Raw genomic sequence first — 22697 nt, 5'->3', positions numbered from 1 at the left:
TGATACTGAACTTAGAATATACCCTGCTAAATATTCCTCTTTGGAGAATAGTATATTCGAAATACACCAACCTCAATACTGAAGAGAGAGAAAGAGAGAAAAGGACTCTTTGTTCATTGTAGCTAGTTTAAAGTGTAGAGTGTTTACAAGGTAGATATATCCTATGTATTGGGATCCGGACATGGGCCGGAAAATACTCCACTTCCCCAATGTATAAGACAAGAGGGTTTTATGTAAATTGGGTCTTTTCTACGATCTTATCTTGGTTACGGAATTCTGTGGATCAAATCGTAAAAAGGCGAAGGCTTCTTTTTGGTACCGAGCTTGAGGCTCCAAGTCTATTGGATAAATATACCTACATATGGTGGACAATGTGTGGTTACCGTTTTTGGTCCATGTCCGGACCCTAATGGGATATTATTATGGCGGGAAAACTCACATTATTGAAAAAAGGGCTAATAGGTGTATTAATCGAAAGGATAAGAAATATTCTGAAGAGGCAAAGTCTTCCAGCACTAGAGGCACCGGGGCCGACAGTCTAGTATTAAGGTCACCGCACTCAAATATAAAATAGCAATTAATACAATTACCTTTAGGATTTTAGAGTTGTGTCGTTATTAGTGGGCATCATAATTTGAACGTGGGTTTAACATCACCTCTGTGATATCTACCTAGGCAGCTGGGATATCCAACCGGAATTTAAGCCGCTGGCTTGGAAATTTGTTGGTTCGTAACTGTAAGGCTTGTCACAATTAGATCCTCACCGAAGTAAAGTAAAGAGGTATGTAAAGAGGTATGTAAAGAGCAAGTTTGGCAACAGAACATGGGAGCTACTGACGGGCTACGATGGGACAGCTGGCAAGCGTCTAGGTTAAGTGCTTACATGGGGTTAATGGGTCTTACGCAGTAATTCGTAGTGACGATCTCCTGAACAAAGTCCGATAACTATAGCAACTAAGCACCAACATCGAATATACTATTTAAGCGTCCAGGGGCTCAATGTCGGTTGCGCTCTGGAGTTGCAACCCGAAAATCATATCGATATATGTATAGGTAGATTATAGGTAGATATGGTCTGGGGCTCACCAAAGAAAATAGGGGACTGGGTCATATTGCCGGGGATGGGACGCTCAGGCATCCGCCGGTGGACCCGGAACGAGACTGTAAGAGTTCGGCTCGGTTGCTGCCCTACTCTTTTGATTACCTCTTACATAGGCTTGTTCCGTTTTCTAACCCACAAACTAATGGGGCTAGAGCTTCTTGGGCGCAAAGAGCGCCATCGCAGACTAAAACCATTAGTGGATGATGCTGCTAGTATTCTATAACTGGGCACCGACCGAGACAACAAGGGAAGCCCTATGGATGGTTATTGACCAGACTTAAATTACTTACATGCCCAGATACCCACGTCCGTGGTTAACAAAAACCCAACAATGGCATCAGTAACGGAATCAAAGCGGGTGGTTCTGGTGTATCTTAATTACTTACATGGTGCGGAGTCGGTATCGTGGGACGTTCCGAAATTTGCTCGGGTCGTTGGCTGACCACCCTGTACTATTGTATTGGTTGGAAGTGATTGATCGTAATCCCACGTCCGCGGTCGGGGAAACTACCTAATATGCAGAATAAGGACTCGGGAACGGGTTGGGCATTCGCGTAAATAAGTCTCCTAGCCGATTACGGTTCGCTTACCACGGCAATGGCAACTAGTTTTAGTCGATCAATAGAGGAGCCACTGGGACGGCGATGTACGAAGTCATAACTTAATATACATATACCAACAATCTCACCAAGTGAGTCTTATATTCGAAGTATATCTAGTATCGAGGTAATTATCACGAGTATAGAATCAACTAGTCTAAGAAATATTTACCACAAACTGTCACTTTTCAATACTTTGACGCAACTAAGCGTATTCTCTTAGCATCCAAACTAGAAGCGGGAAGACTCCCTGTAGCTTACACTTAACACAGCAACGAGATAATTTCCCGATCTTTTTCACATCTCCACTTTCCACTTTACGTGTGCCGCATTTGCACATGAATTGTTCATGCAGGAAATACCCGCCTAAAGATTCTTAGTATAGTTCAGGGATAGGGGCCTAAATCACATTATTATGGCAATGGGCCGCCATGGGGTTTCAAGTATTTCATATTCGGTCAGGTCGCAATGCCGTCTGAGTTATTCGTTTTGACTTTATCAACTTCAAGCTAACATACACATTTGCATCACATAAAATTCTCAGTCTCGTTATACTCAACCATGCTCGAGGACGGATCTGATCAGGATGTAGTCCTAGTGACACAATTACCATCAGACTCTTGGTTTGAAGCTTTTGCTTTTCGGCCTAATGGCAAAATACTAGCCTGCCGACTAGACGAACCCGAATTATACACATTTTATCCCGAAGACTCAGATTCGACGCCTCAGCTACTGCATACCTTTGACGAAGCCGCGAACGGTATTATCGATGCGGATCCCATACCGGGTACTAAAGATGAATATTTCGTTCTTTCAACCGTTAGTGACCTAATTAGTGTCGAATTCAACGATTTTATCGTATGGCACGTCGCGCTCAGCCCCGATGACAGCAATCCGCCCAAAGTCACCAAAGTAGCCGAATTGCCAGATACGGGCCTTTGTGCAGCCGCCGTCGCGATTTCAGATCGTGTGGTGCTAATACCAGACTCAACTAAGAATTGCATATGGCATCTTGATACACAGACAGGTCAATCAACATTACTTGTAGCCGACGACAGTATGAAGATTGCAAATGGCGAAGGGAATTTCTTCGGTCTTAACCGGATATGCATCACAGATGAATTTATATGGTTTACGAATACCAGTGCTGGTACATTATGTCGCATCCCGATCCAACAAGTTCATGATGATCCATCTGTAGGAATCCGCATAACAGGACCTGTGCAGATTCTTACTGATGAGATCATTGACTGCGACGGGCTAGTTCTTACACAGGATGAGACTGCGGCCTACACGTGTAGTTATAAGGATGGTTTTATCTGGAAGATCGACATCGAGCCCTCGACGGGCAAGGCCACGACAAATGTTGTCTTGCGAAATTTAGCCTCGCCAACAGCCGTCGAGCTGAACTACGTGGATGGCAAGCCGAAATTGTTCATCGTGTGCTGCGGGGAGATCCAGATGGGTTGGATTCCGGAAAAGGAAAACCCCTGGAGTGACATCGTAAATATTAACGCGGCGGTGACGGTTCAGGTTGAGACTCGGGAAGTCGTTGAGACTGTTTGATATTAGCGTATTCGGGAATGGCAGCGCTCGGCTTGGTTATCTACGCTGGTATAATTGATGACTGGCCCATATACCCCTTTAATGGCACATAACACTAGGCATAGGATATGACATCTAATGAAGAAACTCTTCGTATTCAAAGACCTTGAACTCCCATTCTCCCATTAGTGAAGTTTAGTCGTGGCTACTAGGATCAAGTGAGCAGCGAGAAAATGGATCATTTGTTCTTTTTGATTCTCTGATTTACTGCATCTGGAAGAAGCCGAAGGCTAGTTTACACACTTGTGCGGTACTAGAAGGTGCCATTGTTTCGGAACCCGGAGTAAGACCCGGTATTAGACTCGGTGATTGTTTGGCCCAATTAGAACCTTGAGAACTGAAGATCTTTACCTAGAAATGTTTCCCCCGCTGCCATCCCCCATGTACCCTGCAAGCGTACGTACATAGGTAGGTACGTTTCTCAGTCCTTGTGTACATAGTAATCTTGAAGAACTATATGTTGATAGATGTCGATAGATGTTGATAGAAAATACATAGTTAGGAATAATTTGCTAATCGGAAATAAAGATAACGTTGCCGTACCTAAGAGCATCATTACCTGTATGTAGCTTAGATCATGAGCTTAAAGCACCATGATCCTCCTCTTTTCGCGGATCTACCCAGGCAGTTCATAGCAAACTCAATAACAACATTAGATATCATATCGACAACTAAGTGATCAACAACGTTAACTCATACGTTTCAAATCAGAGAGGAGCAAGATAGGTAACAAAGACAAATTACTTTGAGACTTGAGCGAATCGTGTGTTAGTCCCGCATAGTCTGGAGAACGATGATCTCGATCTAAACGCATGCAAAATCTCCCCGCCTCTCGCGTGGCAGCTCCGCTCAAAGCTTGTCTCTCTTCCACTCCGAAACAATGGACCGATGAACTACTGGGTGGTGTTGATACTTCTTGTCCAACGGCGCTTTTACTATCGAGGTAGTGTTCAGCCCATCCTAGTAGCTACTATTAATTGAAAATTCGCAATATATAGTCTTCGAAGGGATACATTACACCAGCTATGAATAAAGCCACTTAATGGACGAATAGCACACTTGAATATCCTACCAAGGTAGGGAAAGGGGCATTGTGAAGATATACAGTGTTGATGTGATGAGCATCTAAAGATAAATCGTAACAATCTCGGTAGAATACATTCTTCCCTGGCTGGATTTATAGTCTAGATCAATTTCAAAATAGCTAAGCATTTTAATAACCTCTTTATACGATCTAAGCTAATTTTGATGTTGCAACTGACTAGGGAGCATTCCAGGGTGTCATCAAAGACATAGGAAGCGACCTATGTACCTTACGTACCTGTTATGTAGTAGCTATGGTTATATCATTAATCACTTTAATGATAGTATGTAGTATGTAGTCGATTTGGTTACCTGAGAATGAAAACATATATAATAAATGATCAAGAATAAGTAGAGATAAATAGGAACACCTCGGACTCGCAGTTTTTATCGAAACGTCATTTTCTAACCTCAACCTGGCTCGAGCCATATCCCGAATCCCACCAACAATGTCCAAGAACGCGTAGCTTCGAGCAAACGATAAGGTATCGGGAGGAAGCGTAGCTTCAGAGGATATTATGACATGAGACTGGTAATTCCATTCGGAGTTTGGGGGGATTTTCTCACCATGAATTGAAGTTAGGAATGAAATATCATCATGTATTCGCTCAGCACAACTGAAGTATGAGAATAATTTGATATAAACAAGGATTGGATGTCGACATTATAAGTTAACGCCGATATTTCGATAGCGAGATCTGAAAAGGGGCAGGGCCTATACACACGGCGAAGCAGACCCTCCAGGCTACCTGAAATACAATAATACTCAATCACGAGTCTGCAGGTAGTATCTCTCTCACTCCTTTACGTTCCTCAATTTCTCCTTCGCTTTCTTTCTAGCTTCGGCAGATACATTCTGACTGCTGATGCTGGCCTTCGGTTTATGTATACTATAGGAAGAGTAACGCATTAGATAACGAGGTGGTGCTTCTGGAACAACTATGCCTTGTACGTCGCCTGGGCCCTTCTGCCCGTTCGTGTTTCCTCGAATTACACAAATATTGTTTGGCTGATCAGCATGCTCGTCGGTCTCGTTCGCCAGAACTCGCCGGGAATGTTTGATATGTTTCCCGAGGTTTATAAGTCGCAAACCTTACGAAGTACTAAACTACCTACCTACCTAGGTACCTACCTATCTAAATAACGGAACGTGAAGACTAATACGTTTATTAATGCTATGCTTATGTTTCTAGTTGTAACAAACGTTATAATGTAGGCATCATATTACATATAGGTTACAGCCGCCTCTATTTTACCATTGTGGTAAGGTGAGTCATTTGATATCTTATACACTGAACCCTATTGGAACTCATCATTCGGAATATTTTTAGTAGAACAAAGCACGCATACGTACCTACATACCTAATGAATACAGAACATCTAAAAGGTGACATTGAGAACATTCTATTTTTGCGAAATTGATTTTGGGAAAAGCCTTACCAATCTACTGGTCGGAGTAGGTCGTGAATAGAGACAATCTAGATTTCACTTTAGCGAGAGCTATATCATAGGGCATGGTATAGGAACTAAGTAGTTAATACTTATTAAACTTTTCTTTTATTCAGTTTTGGAGTGTAGAAAATGTAGTAATTATCTGTACCACCAGTTGACTGAAGTATTCAGCTCACCCTTCTTGCCACTACTAGCAACGCTATGCCACCACCCCTTGGGGATGAATAGGCTATCGCCGGGGTTTAGGGATACCTCATCTATCATATCTTCATCCCAAACTGCATGATGAAGTAATTCGCGTTCGCGGCCCTCCATCATTTCCGCGCCCCTGAATCGCGAGTTACCCGACGAGCCAAGCACTCTGCGGACGCGAGCATATATGTCATCGCCTTGTTCTGGAGCTATAATACGTATTCTTTTTGAGCTTACCAGCTGGCAGAATAAATTAGGGTTCGGATCTCGGTGTAAAGGGGTATAAGTGGGCTGTAATCCAAGCCAGATGCTCGAACTATATATATCTCCCTTGCCGGCATATTTGACAATATCAGGCACAGGTAAGTCCTGAAAAAGGGGTTTAGGTAGATCGTTCAGGTTGGATTGAGTAACATAGAGATTCGTGATGCGCTTGGAGGGTTCACTTTGAGTGTCATTGAACTGAGATGCGCTCATAATCAAACTTAGGGGTGCATTGAATTGCTGGAAATTTGAGGAAATTCCAAAAGGGCCGTCATCACTTGACGATTTAATCATAGCCTCAATGATCACTGGTAAATGCGACTTCTTATATTTATTGGACTCAAGAAGCCATGTTTGAAAATATGCCAAGGCATTGCCGTCTGAGCCGTCCCCTTCGGGAGAAGGATGAGGAACGGTGAACTCATATGGTAGGATAAGATCTTCATAGGGTCGCATGTACTGTGAGAAGCTGGTATGAGAACCTTCAGTGCCGTGCTGGAACCATTCTTGTATGGCAGGTAAATTATGGAAGTTTCGAAGAAGCAACGGAGTTTCAGGAACCCATGCGATTCTACGAAACAAATCTAAGTCGATATCGCCTACAATTGACTCGACACGGGAACTGTGCTTCTCGGTCTGTTTGCGGGAGTCTGAGTTGGCAATATCTAAGAGTTGACTATAACTTCGATTTGTCGAAGACGCGGGTAGGAACCGAGATAGAGCCCAGTAGTATTGGAATGAATGTCTAGACAAGACTATCCGTGAGCCGAGTCCAAATTTAGATAACATGAAGATGGATTTTAAGAGGGGATTAAGGTATAAGGTAAGTTCGTTAAGAGGGAACTAGGATTACCTAATGTGATTAAGAATTTAGGTGGTGACACGGTTGGAGATATCGCACAATGGCGCATGATAGAAAACGGAATTCGCACGGACCAGGCTTAGGTTGTTTTTGCTTGCGGCTTGACCTTAAGAGCAAGAACTTGTGTGGCTACATGTACATACCTACCAGTCTGGCTTGACCTTGCCTGATGCGGCTCGTAGGTGCATAAGTACCTGAAAGTAGCTATACCTATTAATACGAGCATTTCGGTAGATGGTGGTAGGCAGAAACTGTAGCTATACTTGCTATACCTTACTTTTATTCCCGCACAGACCACTTCATCGCCGGTGCACATAATTCTGGGCTAGACTGGGCTGAATCGCAATTTTGGTAGCCTCTCCCTCCTCTCATCCCCGCTAAAACTTATCACAACACATGCATCACAACTATTTCACAATATTGGTTCACCATTGTTGCACAATATCCATCTGCCGAGACCTGTTCTAGGTATCTCTAGGCATAGATATCTCTCTTTTTCTGTTAAATTATTCTATTCCCCTTCGTCTTCGCTCCTTACTCGCCTTCATCGGCGTCATGCAGGTGCCATAGCTCTCTCTTCTCTCGTCTCCCTAACCGCGAGTAACTACGGTTCGACATTACATCTTGCGACTCTTGACTATCGTCACTCCTAGACAAGTTAAATTTACTCGAGACGAGAGATTCCTTCGGGCGCATCTACTCTTGCCAGAATGTCCTCGTCATCTGGTACCCCGGAATCTTGGATTTCCTCCTTCTGCTCTCTCCTGGGCCACGAATATTTCGCAGAAGTGTCCGAAGAATTTATCGAAGATGATTTCAATCTAACTGGATTGCAGACACAGGTCGCGATGTATAAGGAAGCTTTGGAGGTTAGCTAAAATCAGAGTGCGGGTGCTTTTGTTTTGCTAACCTCTACCCCAGATGATACTCGATGTTGAACCCGAGGACGACGATGAAGAGGATGAGGAAGAAGAAGATGATGAGGAGGACGAATCTATCGAGGGTGTTGACCGTCCGCGACACGGCGAACGACGCAACCATAGTCGAATAGCCAGTGATCTGTCCGTTATCGAATCCTCCGCCGAGATGCTCTACGGCCTAATCCACCAGCGCTTTATCTGCTCACGAGCAGGCATTCAACAGATGTCGGAGAAGTATGAGCTGGGCCACTTCGGTGTATGCCCTCGAAGCCATTGTGAACAGTCTCGGACTCTCCCAGTTGGGCTCTCTGATATACCTGGCGAGGAAACGGTTAAGCTTTTCTGTCCTTGTTGTCTCGACGTCTACGTACCTCCCAATAGCCGTTTCCAGACTGTGGATGGTGCTTTTTTCGGCCGCACGTTTGGGGCACTCTTCTTACTCACTTTTCCCGAATACGACCTTACAAAACGAGGTGCTGATGTACTAGCAAATGCGCGCGTGAGCGACGACGATAAGGAGATGCTTAATGGCATGTACACATGCAATATCGCACCTGGGCTGGGCAGCACCAAGATATACGAGCCCCGTATCTATGGCTTCCGTGTTTCGGAGGTTGCGCGCTCAGGCCCACGAATGCAGTGGCTACGAGATAAACCGGATAATATTTCAGAATTAGATGAAGCACGCCACCATGCAGAGGCCAACCCTGATAGCGACGATGACGACGAAAGTATGAATTTAAATGGTCGGCCTGTGCGAAGACTACGGTCGCGAAGACGACATGGCCAAGGGGGAAGCCCTATGGCTATAGAGGCGAATGGGGCAGACTCAGAGCTTTAAGAGAACAAGTCGAATGGCAGATGTGACCAGAGAGTAGTGGTGGAGGCAACCATCTCCACTCGCCAGAAGTCCCATAGGTGAAGCACAAAACACAGACCGAACTAGACACGATGTGTCCCAGATCTCATTAGGTCGAAAGAGCGTAATCGGAGTTTCCGTACTCATTATGGTCTCACCCTTGGTTTGCGGAGAAGCAGCACGAGACGACGCAGATTATTAGGTCTCCGTGCTACTAGATAGGAAAAGGAACGAATGAAACCTATACTTCTACCTTGCATGGCCGGCGTTGGTAAACATTTCGATGCTTGATTCCATCCAGGCAGGTCTTTGTTTGGGGGCCTGGTTAGCATCAAAAGGGGAAAAGAGGATTACAAGTTCGGAGGAAGCATACGAGGTAGTTTCTTGTGGATATGATGTAACTTGAGTCATTTGTCTTCTTGTTTGCACGTGGCACTCAATTGGAGTCTAGGGCTCTTATAGATCGTCACCACACAGCGTAATAAATCCCTTCTCATGCGTGGTGACGGAGCTATCACGGGTTTGAAAGGCACAGCATAATTTAGTCGTTGTTAGCCTAAGTCTCTAGTACTGAGATATTTTGAGAAGCCCTAGCATTTCTGTATTGAGCAATTCTTAACGTTCCTCACGAGATGACCATATATGTGATTTTGGTTAAGTTTCTAGGTTAAGTGCTCACTGATAGATATCTCCTAGGGCCACATGTTGGAGCTGACCAAGGGTAGGATATATATATGTACCTAAGGTACCTACATACTAGGTACTTACATACCTCGTATAGTATTGATATACCTTAGATACCTACGTAGGTACCTATGCATGTAAGATAATTTTCTACACTATAACTACAAGGGACTTCACGGAGATTAGATTAACTATGCAGTATCTCTATTATCCTCGCCATAATTCTGAGCAGATGGGGCTCTCTTCCAAGTTAATTTCCCCAACACGACGGCCCACTAGAAAATTTATTAGAATGATACAGAATTATTCATTCTCTGTGGTTTCTTTCGGGACCATATGCGGAGTGTTAGGATTAGCCATCACAAGCTAAAATATACCCTTCAAGATATATTTACCTGTATCTACCTACTACCATATCCATACATAGATTAAATCTACGCTTAGTAAATAAGGTATGTACCTATGGATGGCAGATGCCGAGTCGGACACGGGAGCATGTATAGAGTACGAATATATACCATATTAAGTAATTCCGTGATTTGAAATGCGGGCCTGACGATCAACGGTGAAAGATCACGTGAATGATGCTCATTCTGATTTGATATGTTAGGTACCTACCTCGGTACATATGACTGCCCAGGCGAGCTAGCGTCCTTTCCGAATAGCATCTTGTTTTATTACACAAAACGAGCGTATTGTATTGTACACAGTACATCATCGCATAATCTACTCTATTGATTACTCCAACAGACAAGAGACCATGAAACTTCATCGTCTGCAGTCGTGGACTAGTTTTATAGGCGTATAGACTTATTCATCTATGTATGAGCTAGCACTTTGCCGTTGGCACGGGTCTCCTCGCCCAGTTTCACGACATATGTAGGTTAAGCATTTCCATGTAACTACGTGCAGCTTACATATATATATATATATATGCATATGTATCATGTAGGCACGTTTTATGGCAGTTTAAGGGAACATAACATATGCGTTAGTTAAAACTCTTATGTGTGACTTTGGCCTCAGAAAGTTGCCGTCTTCGAAATGCATTTCAAAGCTGTCTCACAAGCGAGTCGGAGCATCTAGACCTCTGAATCTTTCTGGGTCGGTGGCGAAGTAAGTGCTGAGCCGTATGGAAATTTACCTGGTTGGATCTCAAATATTTGTACCCGCACGCACGGATACATAATCCGTGGGGGTGGTCTAGGTAATCGTATACATACACGATGTACATAGGAATCTTAGAGGATTTCAATGTAGTTAGTACCGGATGTTTTTCGGTTATGTTCTCGACCCTTCTCCCGGAAAAGGTGCGAAGATACACTTACATACACTACATAGAACCGATGTCAACACACAAAGCACTAAGACTGCAACTGAGCGTGTGTCAAGTTATTGTTTGATAGATCGAGATAAATGCAAAGCGAATGTAACGGTCCCACTGCATCATTCATAACCTTATCATCGAATCACATCTACATATTTGCCGGAACTATGAATTAGGCCGAGATGGGGAAGAATATTGTTAGTACATAGGTAGCTAGTGAGGTTGAAAAACCCGTAGCGTACCCGGACTCCGACCCCGTATCCGAATTATAAATGGGTTGTTACAGGTCCACCCGCAACGGACAAATTTAAGGAGTACATACATAACATAAAACCTTTCCCCCCTATTCCATAGGCAATGAAGCTAACTAAGGCTGACTAAACTGGCCGAATGAGTCGAAACAGCGGTAGGTGTGGTTGGTCGCAGTGTCAGCGCACGGCGCACGCAACCCTTGGCAAAGTGTCCACTTTCCACGAGGCTTTGGGATGCACAAGTCGGGGTGCGGATACGGGAAGCCGAGGGCAACCAATAGGAAGAGCTTCGGATGGACTAATTAAGAAGACCTCAACGCATTAAAAACCGATCTGCGGTCCAACGCGGCACATCTTATCAGTAACAAGGTTCCGGGACTAAGATAGCTGCATAGTACATATATCACGGTGTTGATATTAACATGTCAACGGTACAACGTAGGGCTAGAATTTTGATAGTTCTTGCGATAAAACTATTTTTCATTTGCTTTAGAAGCAACTATATTAAAACAGTTGCTTATTGTACGTATTGTTATATATTCTTTAACTCATTGATATGAAATCAGTTTCTTAAAAGGGGCTCAGAGTTTTGATATAGTAAGTCGTCAAATCCAGCACTGTCATATACTATGGATTTCAGTTTAGTCGGAGAGTGGGGGCCACTATGTCCTAATCTGCTCGCTGTAGTATCAAGCGGTTAGTTACATTAAGCACGTTAGTTGTTTAATTCGACGGTAATACAAAAAAAGGATACCTTGCAACCCGGTTTAACTCATAGCCTAATCTTTTCACACCGCTAGCGAAGAATCGGTATCAGATGAAACGAATTTTTTATGGAGTTGCTTCACATATCTTTGCTCTATTGATTGGTAATCCTTGTCCTAATGCTAAGCCCAATGCCAAAGTTCGGCCTCGGGAAGTTATTAGGCTGCCGGCCAGGTACACTACATAATGAAAGAGACTGTTTACATACTACATACCTACATGTAGGTTACTTATCCACATACACTTCTGATGATACATGAGTAGTCTACACGTAGTCAAGCATTTATATTAATATATTATTTCAAGTCTTTATATATTATAGCTTTCAAATTGCAAAATGTTAAAAATTCCGACTCAAAGGTTTTAGAAGGTTAAAGCGAATATCTTAAAATCAACTATATTTAGGTAAACAACCGAATAAATACTCGTTAAGCTAGGTACCTAAAGCAACGCATGTATACACAAAAATGCTGATGAGCTAGGTACCTTCATTGATATATGTGGGGTAAGTATTTTGCTAACAATTAGGTACGTTTGCCAGGGGAGATTTCCAAGGTTGTATTACAAAACCCATAAACAGCATTTTCTCTTATTATATATCCTTCACTTAAGAAATATGCATCCTTTTTTTATCTTGCCTTCTGTCTCTGACTTCTTTTATTTTTTTATTTCCCCTCTAATTCCTTTCCCTTTCGCTTCCCCCTGAGAGGTAGTCGAATAGCCTCGATAAGTCCGATAAATCCCCCTGGACTTCATTCGACTAACCGTGGGATTATTACTTGTTGTATCCTCAAGCACCTAGTGTCATCCTAGGCATTTTTTAAATTCACTTTTTACAAATCCAATTTACGTTCCTAATAAGAGATTCGCGCATATTCTGGGCTTCTAAGGTCAACCGTATAAGCTGGGTAACTCCCACAACAGTTGTGGCCATAGCCATGCCTGAGAAGGATTTAGAAAAGCAGTTTACATCCGGGGAGCCGCCCCAAGACCATGACGATGGGTTCACGTCGGCTAAAACTACTGGGCCGCCATCTACAGATTCGACAGTCGTAACGGACTTAGAGGAGCAACGTGAAACTGTGAGACAGAACAACCCCAATGGCTTCTCACGCATCAACACCGGCGTCTCCGTCGAGCAAGCCGAAGCCGATTTTGCTGAGCTCAGCCGGGAACTATCTGGGCTGTCCAGAGCTAGTCGTACCCGTAGCCGAAAGGCGTCTGACGCCGAGAAAGGGGGCTTCACAACCCTCGAGACTCCGGGGTCTGAAGAGTCGATTGAAGCTTTCGATTTGGAGACAACTCTACGAGGAGGGCTAGATGCCGAGAGAGAGGCTGGCATCAAGCCAAAGCATATCGGCGTCTACTGGGACGGACTTACAGTCAAGGGCATGGGCGGCACTGCCAATTTCGTGAAAACATTCCCAGATGCTTTCAAGGACTTCGTGAACTACTGGACTCCTTTGATGAGCCTACTCGGTAAGGGTAGCAGAGGTACCGAGGTCACCTTGCTGGAAAATTTTAAGGGTGTTGTGAATCCTGGCGAGATGGTTCTTGTTCTAGGAAGACCAGGATCTGGATGCACGACTTTCTTGAAGTCGATTGCGAACCAGCGATGGGGTTATACTGGCGTTACCGGGGAGGTCCTTTACGGACCATTCACCGCAGAGGAGTTCCAGCAATACCGTGGCGAAGCCGTCTACAACCAGGAGGACGACATCCACCACGCCACCCTTACCGTTGAACAGACGCTCAATTTTGCGCTTGACACCAAGATTTCGAAAAGACTGCCAGCGGGAACCTCGAAGAGCAAGTTCAAGGAAGAAGTTATTACAATGCTACTCAAAATGTTCAATATCGAGCACACGAGGAAGACCGTGGTTGGTGATGCACTAGTCCGTGGTGTCTCTGGTGGAGAGAGGAAGCGTGTCTCTATTGCTGAGATGATGATCACAAATGCCTGTGTTCTATCATGGGATAACAGTACCCGAGGTCTCGATGCTAGCACGGCTCTCGACTTTATCAAGTCCCTTCGGATCCAAACCAACTTGTACAAGACATCTACCTTCGTGTCTCTTTACCAGGCGTCCGAGAATATTTACAAGCAGTTTGACAAGGTCCTACTTATAGACGGCGGCAAACAGGTGTACTTTGGTCCTACCTCCGAGGCGCGAGCCTATTTCGAAGGGCTAGGATTCCTCCCGCGACCCCGACAGACTACACCCGATTACATTACCGGCTGCACGGACGAGTTCGAGCGCGAATACTCCGATGGCTTTTCGGCACAGAATGCCCCACATAGCCCCGAGACATTGGCCGAAGCGTTCGAGAATTCCCGGTTTGCCAAACAATTGAGTGCCGAGATGGCAGAATACAAGGCTAGGCTGGAGCACGAACAAGAGATCGCCCGCCATGATGATTTCCGCGTGGCCGTACGCGAGAGTAAGCGAGGCGGTGCGAAACATTCTGTCTACAGCATAGGTTTCCACCTGCAGGTGTGGGCTCTAATGAAACGACAGTTTGCCATCAAGTTCCAGGATAAGCTTACCATAATTCTATCTTGGATTCGAACCATTGTCATGGCATTGGTACTGGGGTCCTTATACTTCAACCTGGGACAAACATCTGCTAGCGCCTTCAGTAAAGGAGGTCTTCTCTTCATCGCTCTCTTGTTCAATGCCTTCGAAGCTTTCTCTGAATTGGGATCAACAATGACGGGCCGGCCGATCGTGAACAAGCATAAAGCATACGCCTTCCATCGACCGTCGGCATTATGGATAGCACAGATATTTGTGGACACGGTCTTTTCGGCAACGCGAATTCTTGTGTTCTCGATCATCCTCTATTTCATGACTAACCTTACGAGGACACCTGGGGCCTTCTTCACGTTTTATCTGCTGATTCTCGTTGGAAACATCTCGATGACACTCTACTTCCGTATAATCGCTTGTCTCAGCCCTGATTTCGATTATGCTATCAAGTTTGCTGTCGTCACGATCACTTTGTTCGTCCTAACCTCCGGTTATCTTATTCAATATCAGTCTCAACAGGTTTGGCTCAGATGGATCTTCTGGATCAACACCTTAGGTCTTACCTTTTCCAGCCTGATGGCGAACGAGTTTGGTGGAAACAAATTAAGATGTTCGGACGAGTCGCTTATTCCCTCAGGACCTGCATATGGCAACATTAGCCATCAAGTCTGCACTCTAGCAGGCTCAACCCCTGGAAGTCTCGATATAAATGGTGGCGATTATATTACGCAAGGATTTTCGTACGCTCCTGAGGATTTGTGGAGGAACTTCGGTATTATTATGGCCATCATCATATTCTTCCTCATTATGAACGTCGTATTGGGCGAATTTGTGAAGTATGGTATGGGTGGCAATCAAGCGAAGGTTTTCGCGAAACCCAATCCCGAACGAAAGGCCTTGAACGACGCCCTTAACGAAAAGCGGCTAGAACGCCAGAAGTCGAGGGAGGCGGATACCGGGTCTGCTTTGAAGATCGAGTCCAGTAGCATCCTAACATGGGAAGACCTCAACTATGACGTGCCTGTCCCCGGTGGCACTCGCCGTCTTCTAAACAGTGTTTATGGTTACTGCAAGCCTGGTCAACTCACTGCTCTTATGGGTGCATCTGGCGCCGGAAAGACAACGCTCTTGGATGTTTTGGCAGCAAGGAAGAACATTGGTGTTATCACTGGTGACATCCTCGTTGACGGTCTTAAGCCTGGAAAGGAGTTTCAGAGATCTACCTCGTATGCTGAGCAGCTCGACATGCACGATCCCACCCAGACCGTTCGCGAAGCCCTACGTTTCTCGGCCGACCTACGACAGCCCTTCGAGACACCGCGCGAAGAGAAGTACGCTTACGTTGAGGAGATTATCGCCCTGTTAGAAATGGAAAATATTGCGGACTGTATAATCGGAACCCCTGAAGCCGGTCTTACTGTCGAACAACGTAAACGTGTAACGATTGGTGTCGAGCTGGCGGCTAAGCCACAACTTCTACTGTTCTTGGATGAACCAACTTCGGGTCTCGATAGCCAAAGCGCCTTCAATATCGTTCGATTCTTAAGGAAGCTTGCTGCTGCTGGACAAGCTATTCTCTGCACTATTCACCAGCCTAACGCCGCCCTCTTCGAGAACTTTGACCGACTACTTCTACTTCAGAGAGGAGGCCGTTGCGTATACTTCGGTGACATTGGCAATGATGCATGCATTCTCCGGGACTACTTGGCTCGACACGGTGCTGTCGCAGGCCCATCCGACAACGTTGCAGAATTCATGCTTGAGGCTATTGGTGCCGGTAGTGCTCCTCGAGTTGGAAACCGGGATTGGGCAGAGATCTGGAACGACAGCCCTGAGCTAGCTAACGTCAAGGACACAATCTCCCAGTTTAAAGAGTCCCGCAAAGAGGCGGCTGCGAAAACCGATCTTTCTCTAGAACGCGAGTACGCTTCACCCCTTGCGCACCAATTGAGCGTTGTCATCAAACGTACCAATCTCTCCTATTGGCGATCGCCCAACTACCTGTTCACACGCATTTTCAACCATATTGTCATTGCCCTCCTCACCGGTCTAACCTATCTGAATCTCGACAACTCCCGTTCGGCATTGCAGTACAAGGTCTTCGTCATGTTCCAGATTACTGTGTTGACCGGTTTGCTGCTCCCTCAAGTCGAATTGATGTTCGTTATTAAGCGATCGATCTTCTTCCGCGAACAGTTGAGCAAGATGTACAGCTCATTCACCTTCACCTTGGCTATGGTACTTGCCGAATTGCCTTACTCGATTCTCTGTTCCGTGATCTTCTTCTTTCCCTTATACTACATCCCAGGTTTCCAGACGGAGTCCTCGCGAGCCGGTTACCAGTACTTCATGGTTTTGATCACGGAGCTTTTCTCAATCAGTCTGGCGCAGTGTATCGCTGCTCTATCGCCTTCGCCCTTCGTCGCTAGCCAGTACGATCCCTTCGTTGTTATCACTTTCTCGATGTTCTGTGGCGTTGCAATCCCCGCCCCCCAGATGCCTACTTTTTGGCGATCGTGGCTATATCAGCTGGACCCGTTCACCCGTCTGATCGGTGGTACTGTGACTACTGCTCTGGATGACCTCAAGGTGACCTGCCAACCGTGGGAGCTCAACTCATTTACTGCACCAGAGGGTCAAACCTGTGGCGAGTACATGACTCCTTTCTTAGAGAAGGGCGCTGGGTACATCGTGGACAACGCAACTAGCCTGTGCCAGTACTGTGCTTATAAAGTAGGCAATGAATTCTACGAGCCACTAGGCTTCAAGTTTGAATACCGGTGGAGGGACCTTGGTATCTTCCTGGCTTTCGTGGGCAGCAATATGATTATCTTATTCTGTGCGGTAAGTTTTGGCCTTGACTCCTTGCATTATTTGGGTGTTTTGTACAAGTGCTAATATTACTATATAGGGACGGTTCCTGAACTTTAACCGACGTTGATGTACGACGAATGGAGAGAGACGTGTGAGATGTACGATGCCATTTAGCTCATGTGACTATCAACGAATTTTAGGCTGAGGAAGAGGGCAAGACGAAAGACGAACGACGATGTCGGGTAGACGAAGAATTGGTGTACATTTTACGAGATCGGAGTTGGGAATAGACGAGGAACACTTATATCAAGCATCAGGCGAGATAGCCATTTACATCATACATCATACATCATTATATTCAAGTTCGTTAATATTAGATCAAGCATATAAAGTTATAATTCAAGCACCAGTATGTAGTAGCGCATACTATTATAGATCCAGGTTCCGCGTATGTCCGAAGCATCCTAAGATTTGACCTACTATGTAAGCTTTCTATGTATGAAAGATGATGAAGTTTTGTGAAAAAGGGGGCAAATAAGTTATTAGGTTAGAGATATGAGATTACTGTACAATATTATGTTATCCACTACAATTCGATAAAAAGTAATTTGCAGAAAGAGAGATTTACGTTTTGCTTCATCAACCAACCGATAATTGAATCTTTAGGATTTGCACCAAGTAACACTTAACATGCCCACCTAAGGTATACATCATCCTGGGATATCGTTTAATAACCATGGCAAATAAGGCAAATAAGGCAGATCCCGGAATGCAATACGAGCACTGTATAGCCAATGATGGCTGCACTCTCGCCTTCCAGACCTCGCTACCAGTTCAAGAGAAAGTGGCACTTGAAGGTCGCTACGAGCGGTGCATCCTCTTGATGCATGGGTTCAGCGGCTCGAGCGCATATTTTACGCGTAATTTCGAAGCCCTGAGTCGCGATTACTGGGTCGTCGCCCCGGACATGCGGGGTCACGGAAATTCCAGTCGGCCGCTCGGGGGCTATCATGTAGCCCGTCTAGCTGTCGATCTGCGGGCCTTGGTTACTCATTTGAAGGACTCCTTAACCCTTACTAAGACGGTAAAGATTATCCCCGTTGGATGTTCAATCGGCGCTGCGGTCTTATGGACCTACGTTGAGCTCTTTGGATGCGACGACTTCAGTGGGTTTGTGTTCGTCGATCAGGGGCCATTGCAAGATCGCTCGCCCTTTGGCAACTGGGACGCGTCGAAATCCCACCTGGGTTGTTACGACGAGCAAACCATGCAAGCTGCGCAGCGGGAGTGGATATATGATTCGGCCAATGCGCATTTAGGTCTAGTACAATCTTGCTTGGGATACCGACATGCGCCGGAGCCGACTACTGACGATTTGTCGGATGAACGACGGCGACGCGATGAGGAATTCTTTACGCGCATTAGCGCGCAGTGTGACCAAACTTGGCTAGCGAAGCTGCTAGCCGACCACACGCGCTACGATCACCGTGAAGCTATCGCGGATATCATCTTGCCTACTCTAGTCGTGGCAGGTCGAAGAACAGGTTGTTTCCCTCTCGAAGGCATGAAGGAGACCGTAAGGCAAATCGAGTCGAAACGCCCTGGAACGGCAAAGATATCAGTATTCGACTCTGGCCACTGGCTGTTTTACGAAGAGCCGGAGAGATTCAACAATGAGATCGCCGAGTTCGCACAGATGCATTTTGGGTGAGGTAGATCATAGCAAGAGGTGGAACCAGAACGCATGAAAACCTCGCTGTTCCGCAGTAAACTCTGAACCTGGCTACCTAGGTACCTATGGAAGCCCGTGGCAAAAGATACCGCAAATATTTTCGTTCTAGATGTCTCGTCTAGAATCCTAACAGATCACGGATTATTCAGTTATGTTTTAAGACATAGCATGAAATCTACAATCAACGTAGAAATTCAGGTCAAATGACAAACAACAGCTTCGATATGCAAGTGAGTTGCTGGAATAAGATATGCCTCCCTCTGATAAACAGATATCGAAATATTGAAATAGATAGTAAGTCCAATGAGAGTATCCCATCGAGCCGCTAGGACCCCACTGCTTTCAAGAATGTTGAATAAAATCTCATCTTCTCCACTCATCGTCAACAGAGATTACTTGAAATCAGTTGTATATCAGCTATTAGTATGCCCTATTCCCGGATCGAAGCTTGGGAATCGGCGTTATCATGGCAGGGTTCGCAGATTTGAGTATCGAACTCCAAGAGCTCATATTCGACAAGGTTAGTCTTAAGCCAAGCCCATGTTGTAATTCATCTGCTCAGTAATGATACTTCAATACTTCATAGCTGCGTGAGGTCGATGAGCCATTACTTCTTACACTCAAGAATGCCAGTTTAACCTGCAAGGCATGGCATCAGCTAGCTGCGTCCATTTTGTTTAGGCGGCTTGTCTTTGAAGCCGACACTTTATCAGAACCCTACGAATTAGCTCTAGACCACTTGGAGTTTCTGGACTCCCATGAACACCTACATCAATACATTCGTGAAGTCGTGATTCGCATCGGGTTCCCCGAGGTGACAAGTGAGTGGGCCCTGGGCCTTAAAACACTATTGTCTCGGCTTCATAATCTCAAGCATGTTAGGTAGGCATGATAGCCCGCCCATATCATGTTAATTTTCAGATAAGCTTACATCGGGTATCTGGCAGTGTTGGTGGGGATCAAAATGCGCATCCGAATGCGGGAATAAGTCATGACCGAACAACTCACGACAGCCAAGAGTCCTTACCTATGAATGAGTTCAGAAACGCTTTGTTCTATGATTCAAACTATATCGGCCGGAATGTCACAGTGACCTTGCAAAATTACGTCCACACACTGGACTGTAAGACCCTGGATGTCTCTATTCTGGCCTCATCCAAATCTCAGGAGTCTGCGTCCCATTCAAGCTTGACTTCCCTGCGGATTGCACTCGTTCACCGACCATACGATAACTACGGGCTTTGGAAAAGTGCCCAATCCCCCATATCACCATCCCGTCAAGTAGCTACTCTACTGAGACCCCATAAGAACCTGGAACACTTGTGTTTGGAGCTCCCAGATTCGGAATCTATCGGCTACATCTGTATTAACTACGAGTATGAGAGCTGCCGCGCCTTAGAGAATATCGCCCCTATAACGCCCCATCTCAAATCCCTAGCTCTGCATGGCGACTTTTCCGTCTCGGACCAAGCCTGGTCCCAGTGGAGTTTAATACCGTGGTCTCAGCTGGAGTCACTGAGCCTAGTTAGCACTTCTATAATAGAGAGGTTGGCGGAAAGACTCGCGGGCCAATCTCTCCCATCTCTTCAAACGCTCAAACTAGCCACTTATATGTATAAACCTAAACAACCCAATACATCAAGCCTGCCCCCCGGGAAAATCCCGTTTACTATCAGTGTGCCTCAGCTATCTCTAACCGGATACCAGTCGGCCGCGCTGATGGAATACCTCAGTCGCAGTGCACAGAATGCCACCAGCTTACGGAAGTTACGTTTCCATACGATAGAGCCCGGTGCGGGGCCGGGACTCTCGGTATCCGATATAGAACAACTCAGCATATGTACACGGCTGGCCTGGCTCGGCTTGGATATTCCCCGTGACCACCACCCCGACGACGACCACCCCACCCCTAGTAGTGGCTGGCCTGGGTACCTGGACGCTATCGCGAGGCTGCGACCGCTGCAACACCTCCGCACATTCATCCACAATGGCTACGGCGTAAAAGACGTACTCAATAAGCACGGCGTGATAAGAATGTTCCAGTACATCCAGTCCCGCAAGCACGGTTGCGCCCTCCAGAGCTTGGTCATCTGCGAGGATCACGGCGCACGGCGGGGACTGTGGGTCGTATGGGCCTGGAGCGAGGATAAAGTCGTGATCGATTATCGGTGGCCTGCTGTCCTTCGCGGGGGAGATATTTGGGACTCCAAGGTGGCTCGGTCTATTGAAATATGGGATACGAGAACCGTGGAGAAGGTGCAAGATTGTGCAACTCGATGGAAGTACTGGAAGGGATGGTGGCTTGACGAAACTGAGGATTTGTTCTGGGGTATATCCGAGGGGTGGTAAAGTCCCCCCTTATCGAACGCCATGAATAACTCGTGCACTAAAGGGTGAAGCCCCTTTTCACGTGCCGCTGTTAACCATTCCTTCATTTCGATTTCTCGTAGGGGCCCTCCAGCCATGTCTTGGAGATATTCCCTGAGTTCTGCGTGTGGAATCTTCAATGTGGAATCTTCAATTGACTGCAGTGGTTGACGAAGCGTGCAGACAAATTATGTTATGCTCGCTGTGCCGAATTGATATGACCCATGGTAGATCCAATGACCGACTCGGCTATATCCCTCGCCACATCCTCGGCCGTGACGAAGTCCCATTGTCCTGTAACATCCTTCTGCCCAATGCGTGGTAATGCCCGTAGTAGGGATTGGTAGGTCTTTAAGAGATATACATCGGCGCCATTGTGGATAATGGCATAAGCGTGTTCGATCAGCGACTTAAATTAGGAGTCTGAGAACCCAGGGCTAACGTCTGAGAGGTTACCGACATATTCGACGACCTTGTGACTTTTTACTACTCTTGAGTCTTGTATGAGACGTGACAGTAGATGCGTTCCGATAAATTCCGTAACGCCTGTTAAGACGACCACAAGGCCACTGCTTTCATTTAGGAGCCTCTTGTTGGGCGTTGGGGAAATCGGGCTAGACTGAGGAAGTCGATCAATCATGCTTGCAATTTCAAGATCCCAATTAACTGTCTGCTGTGTGCCTCGAGGCTGTAATAATGACCCCGTCGACGACAAGGCCGTTTTTTCAGCAGTTTCTGTCGCGTTTGCAATCAGCCTGGCCATATTGATTGACACCTGTATTCCGTACTATGCTTTCTATATCGTCACCATCCTCCAATGCTTTCTTTAATGTCTTTATAAACAATTTCTATGGTTATACGCTGCCGGGGCTCCATCGCTTCGGCTTCTCTAGCGCTGATGTTGAAAAAGTCATTGCCAAAGGCAAAGGAGTCCTCTTTAAGGAGGTAGGCTTTCGTCACGTTCGTTGTCTAAGTAGTATTCATAGGTGTTAGCTAGAGCCAAAATTCAAGAGGTGGGTGTACAGATGCCAGGATGCTCAGCATTTTCATGATAAAATCCAACAGAATTAAACCGGCTTTGCGGGATCCCCGTTACGAGATCAATAGGATTCTTCAAAAGTTCCCATAGCTTGCTCGGAGAATTGGAACCACCAGGAAATCGACAGCTGCTACCAATAATTGCAACCTGTTCTTCCATAGGGTTTTAACTCAGGTACTAAGTCATGATGTTATCTGGCGGAGGCAGATAACATCGTGACTCTTAACCGTGAGAGTTATTATATTATAA

The 22697-nt window shown here is 45.7% G+C and overlaps 7 protein-coding genes across 7 annotated transcripts; 5 read left to right on the top strand and 2 right to left on the bottom strand.

Moving 5' to 3' along the window:
• The first annotated feature begins 1634 nt into the window (after window positions 1-1634).
• On the top strand, window positions 1635-3450 carry F4813DRAFT_344200 (uncharacterized protein). The gene has a single exon (XM_049241634.1). The coding sequence runs from the start codon at window positions 2263-2265 to the stop codon at window positions 3265-3267; it is 1005 nt and encodes a 334-aa protein (XP_049104304.1). The 5' UTR covers window positions 1635-2262; the 3' UTR covers window positions 3268-3450.
• A 2479-nt stretch (window positions 3451-5929) lies between these two features.
• Window positions 5930-7165, bottom strand: F4813DRAFT_344197 (Clavaminate synthase-like protein). Its single transcript, XM_049241633.1, has one exon. The coding sequence runs from the start codon at window positions 7084-7086 to the stop codon at window positions 5980-5982; it is 1107 nt and encodes a 368-aa protein (XP_049104303.1). The 5' UTR covers window positions 7087-7165; the 3' UTR covers window positions 5930-5979.
• Window positions 7166-7700: 535 nt separating this feature from the next.
• Window positions 7701-9002, top strand: F4813DRAFT_105324 (casein kinase II regulatory subunit-domain-containing protein). The gene is made up of 2 exons (XM_049238436.1): window positions 7701-8028; window positions 8081-9002. Exons 1-2 carry the CDS (start codon window positions 7870-7872, stop codon window positions 8918-8920), a joined length of 999 nt encoding a protein of 332 aa, XP_049104302.1. The 5' UTR covers window positions 7701-7869; the 3' UTR covers window positions 8921-9002.
• Window positions 9003-12576: 3574 nt separating this feature from the next.
• F4813DRAFT_344190 (ABC-2 type transporter-domain-containing protein) lies at window positions 12577-17970 on the top strand. Its single transcript, XM_049241632.1, has 2 exons — window positions 12577-17340; window positions 17408-17970. Exons 1-2 carry the CDS (start codon window positions 12904-12906, stop codon window positions 17435-17437), a joined length of 4467 nt encoding a protein of 1488 aa, XP_049104301.1. The 5' UTR covers window positions 12577-12903; the 3' UTR covers window positions 17438-17970.
• Window positions 17944-19265, top strand: F4813DRAFT_105196 (alpha/beta-hydrolase). Its single transcript, XM_049238434.1, has one exon. It carries the CDS (start codon window positions 18047-18049, stop codon window positions 19019-19021), a length of 975 nt encoding a protein of 324 aa, XP_049104300.1. The 5' UTR covers window positions 17944-18046; the 3' UTR covers window positions 19022-19265.
• Window positions 19266-21608, top strand: F4813DRAFT_105197 (uncharacterized protein). Its single transcript, XM_049238435.1, has 3 exons — window positions 19266-19562; window positions 19629-19924; window positions 19990-21608. Exons 1-3 carry the CDS (start codon window positions 19509-19511, stop codon window positions 21389-21391), a joined length of 1752 nt encoding a protein of 583 aa, XP_049104299.1. The 5' UTR covers window positions 19266-19508; the 3' UTR covers window positions 21392-21608.
• On the bottom strand, window positions 21603-22172 carry F4813DRAFT_385046 (uncharacterized protein; the record flags this gene model as incomplete). Its single annotated transcript, XM_049246190.1, has 2 exons — window positions 21603-21818; window positions 21870-22172. The coding sequence occupies 2 exons, from the start codon at window positions 22170-22172 to the stop codon at window positions 21603-21605; spliced, it is 519 nt and encodes a 172-aa protein (XP_049104298.1).
• Window positions 22173-22697: the final 525 nt, after the last annotated feature.

Source organism: Daldinia decipiens (genome assembly GCF_022478715.1).
Source record: "Daldinia decipiens strain CBS 113046 unplaced genomic scaffold F4813scaffold_2, whole genome shotgun sequence".
In the NCBI taxonomy this organism is placed as follows: domain Eukaryota; kingdom Fungi; phylum Ascomycota; class Sordariomycetes; order Xylariales; family Hypoxylaceae; genus Daldinia; species Daldinia decipiens.
This window is presented reverse-complemented; position numbering and strand designations above follow the sequence as displayed.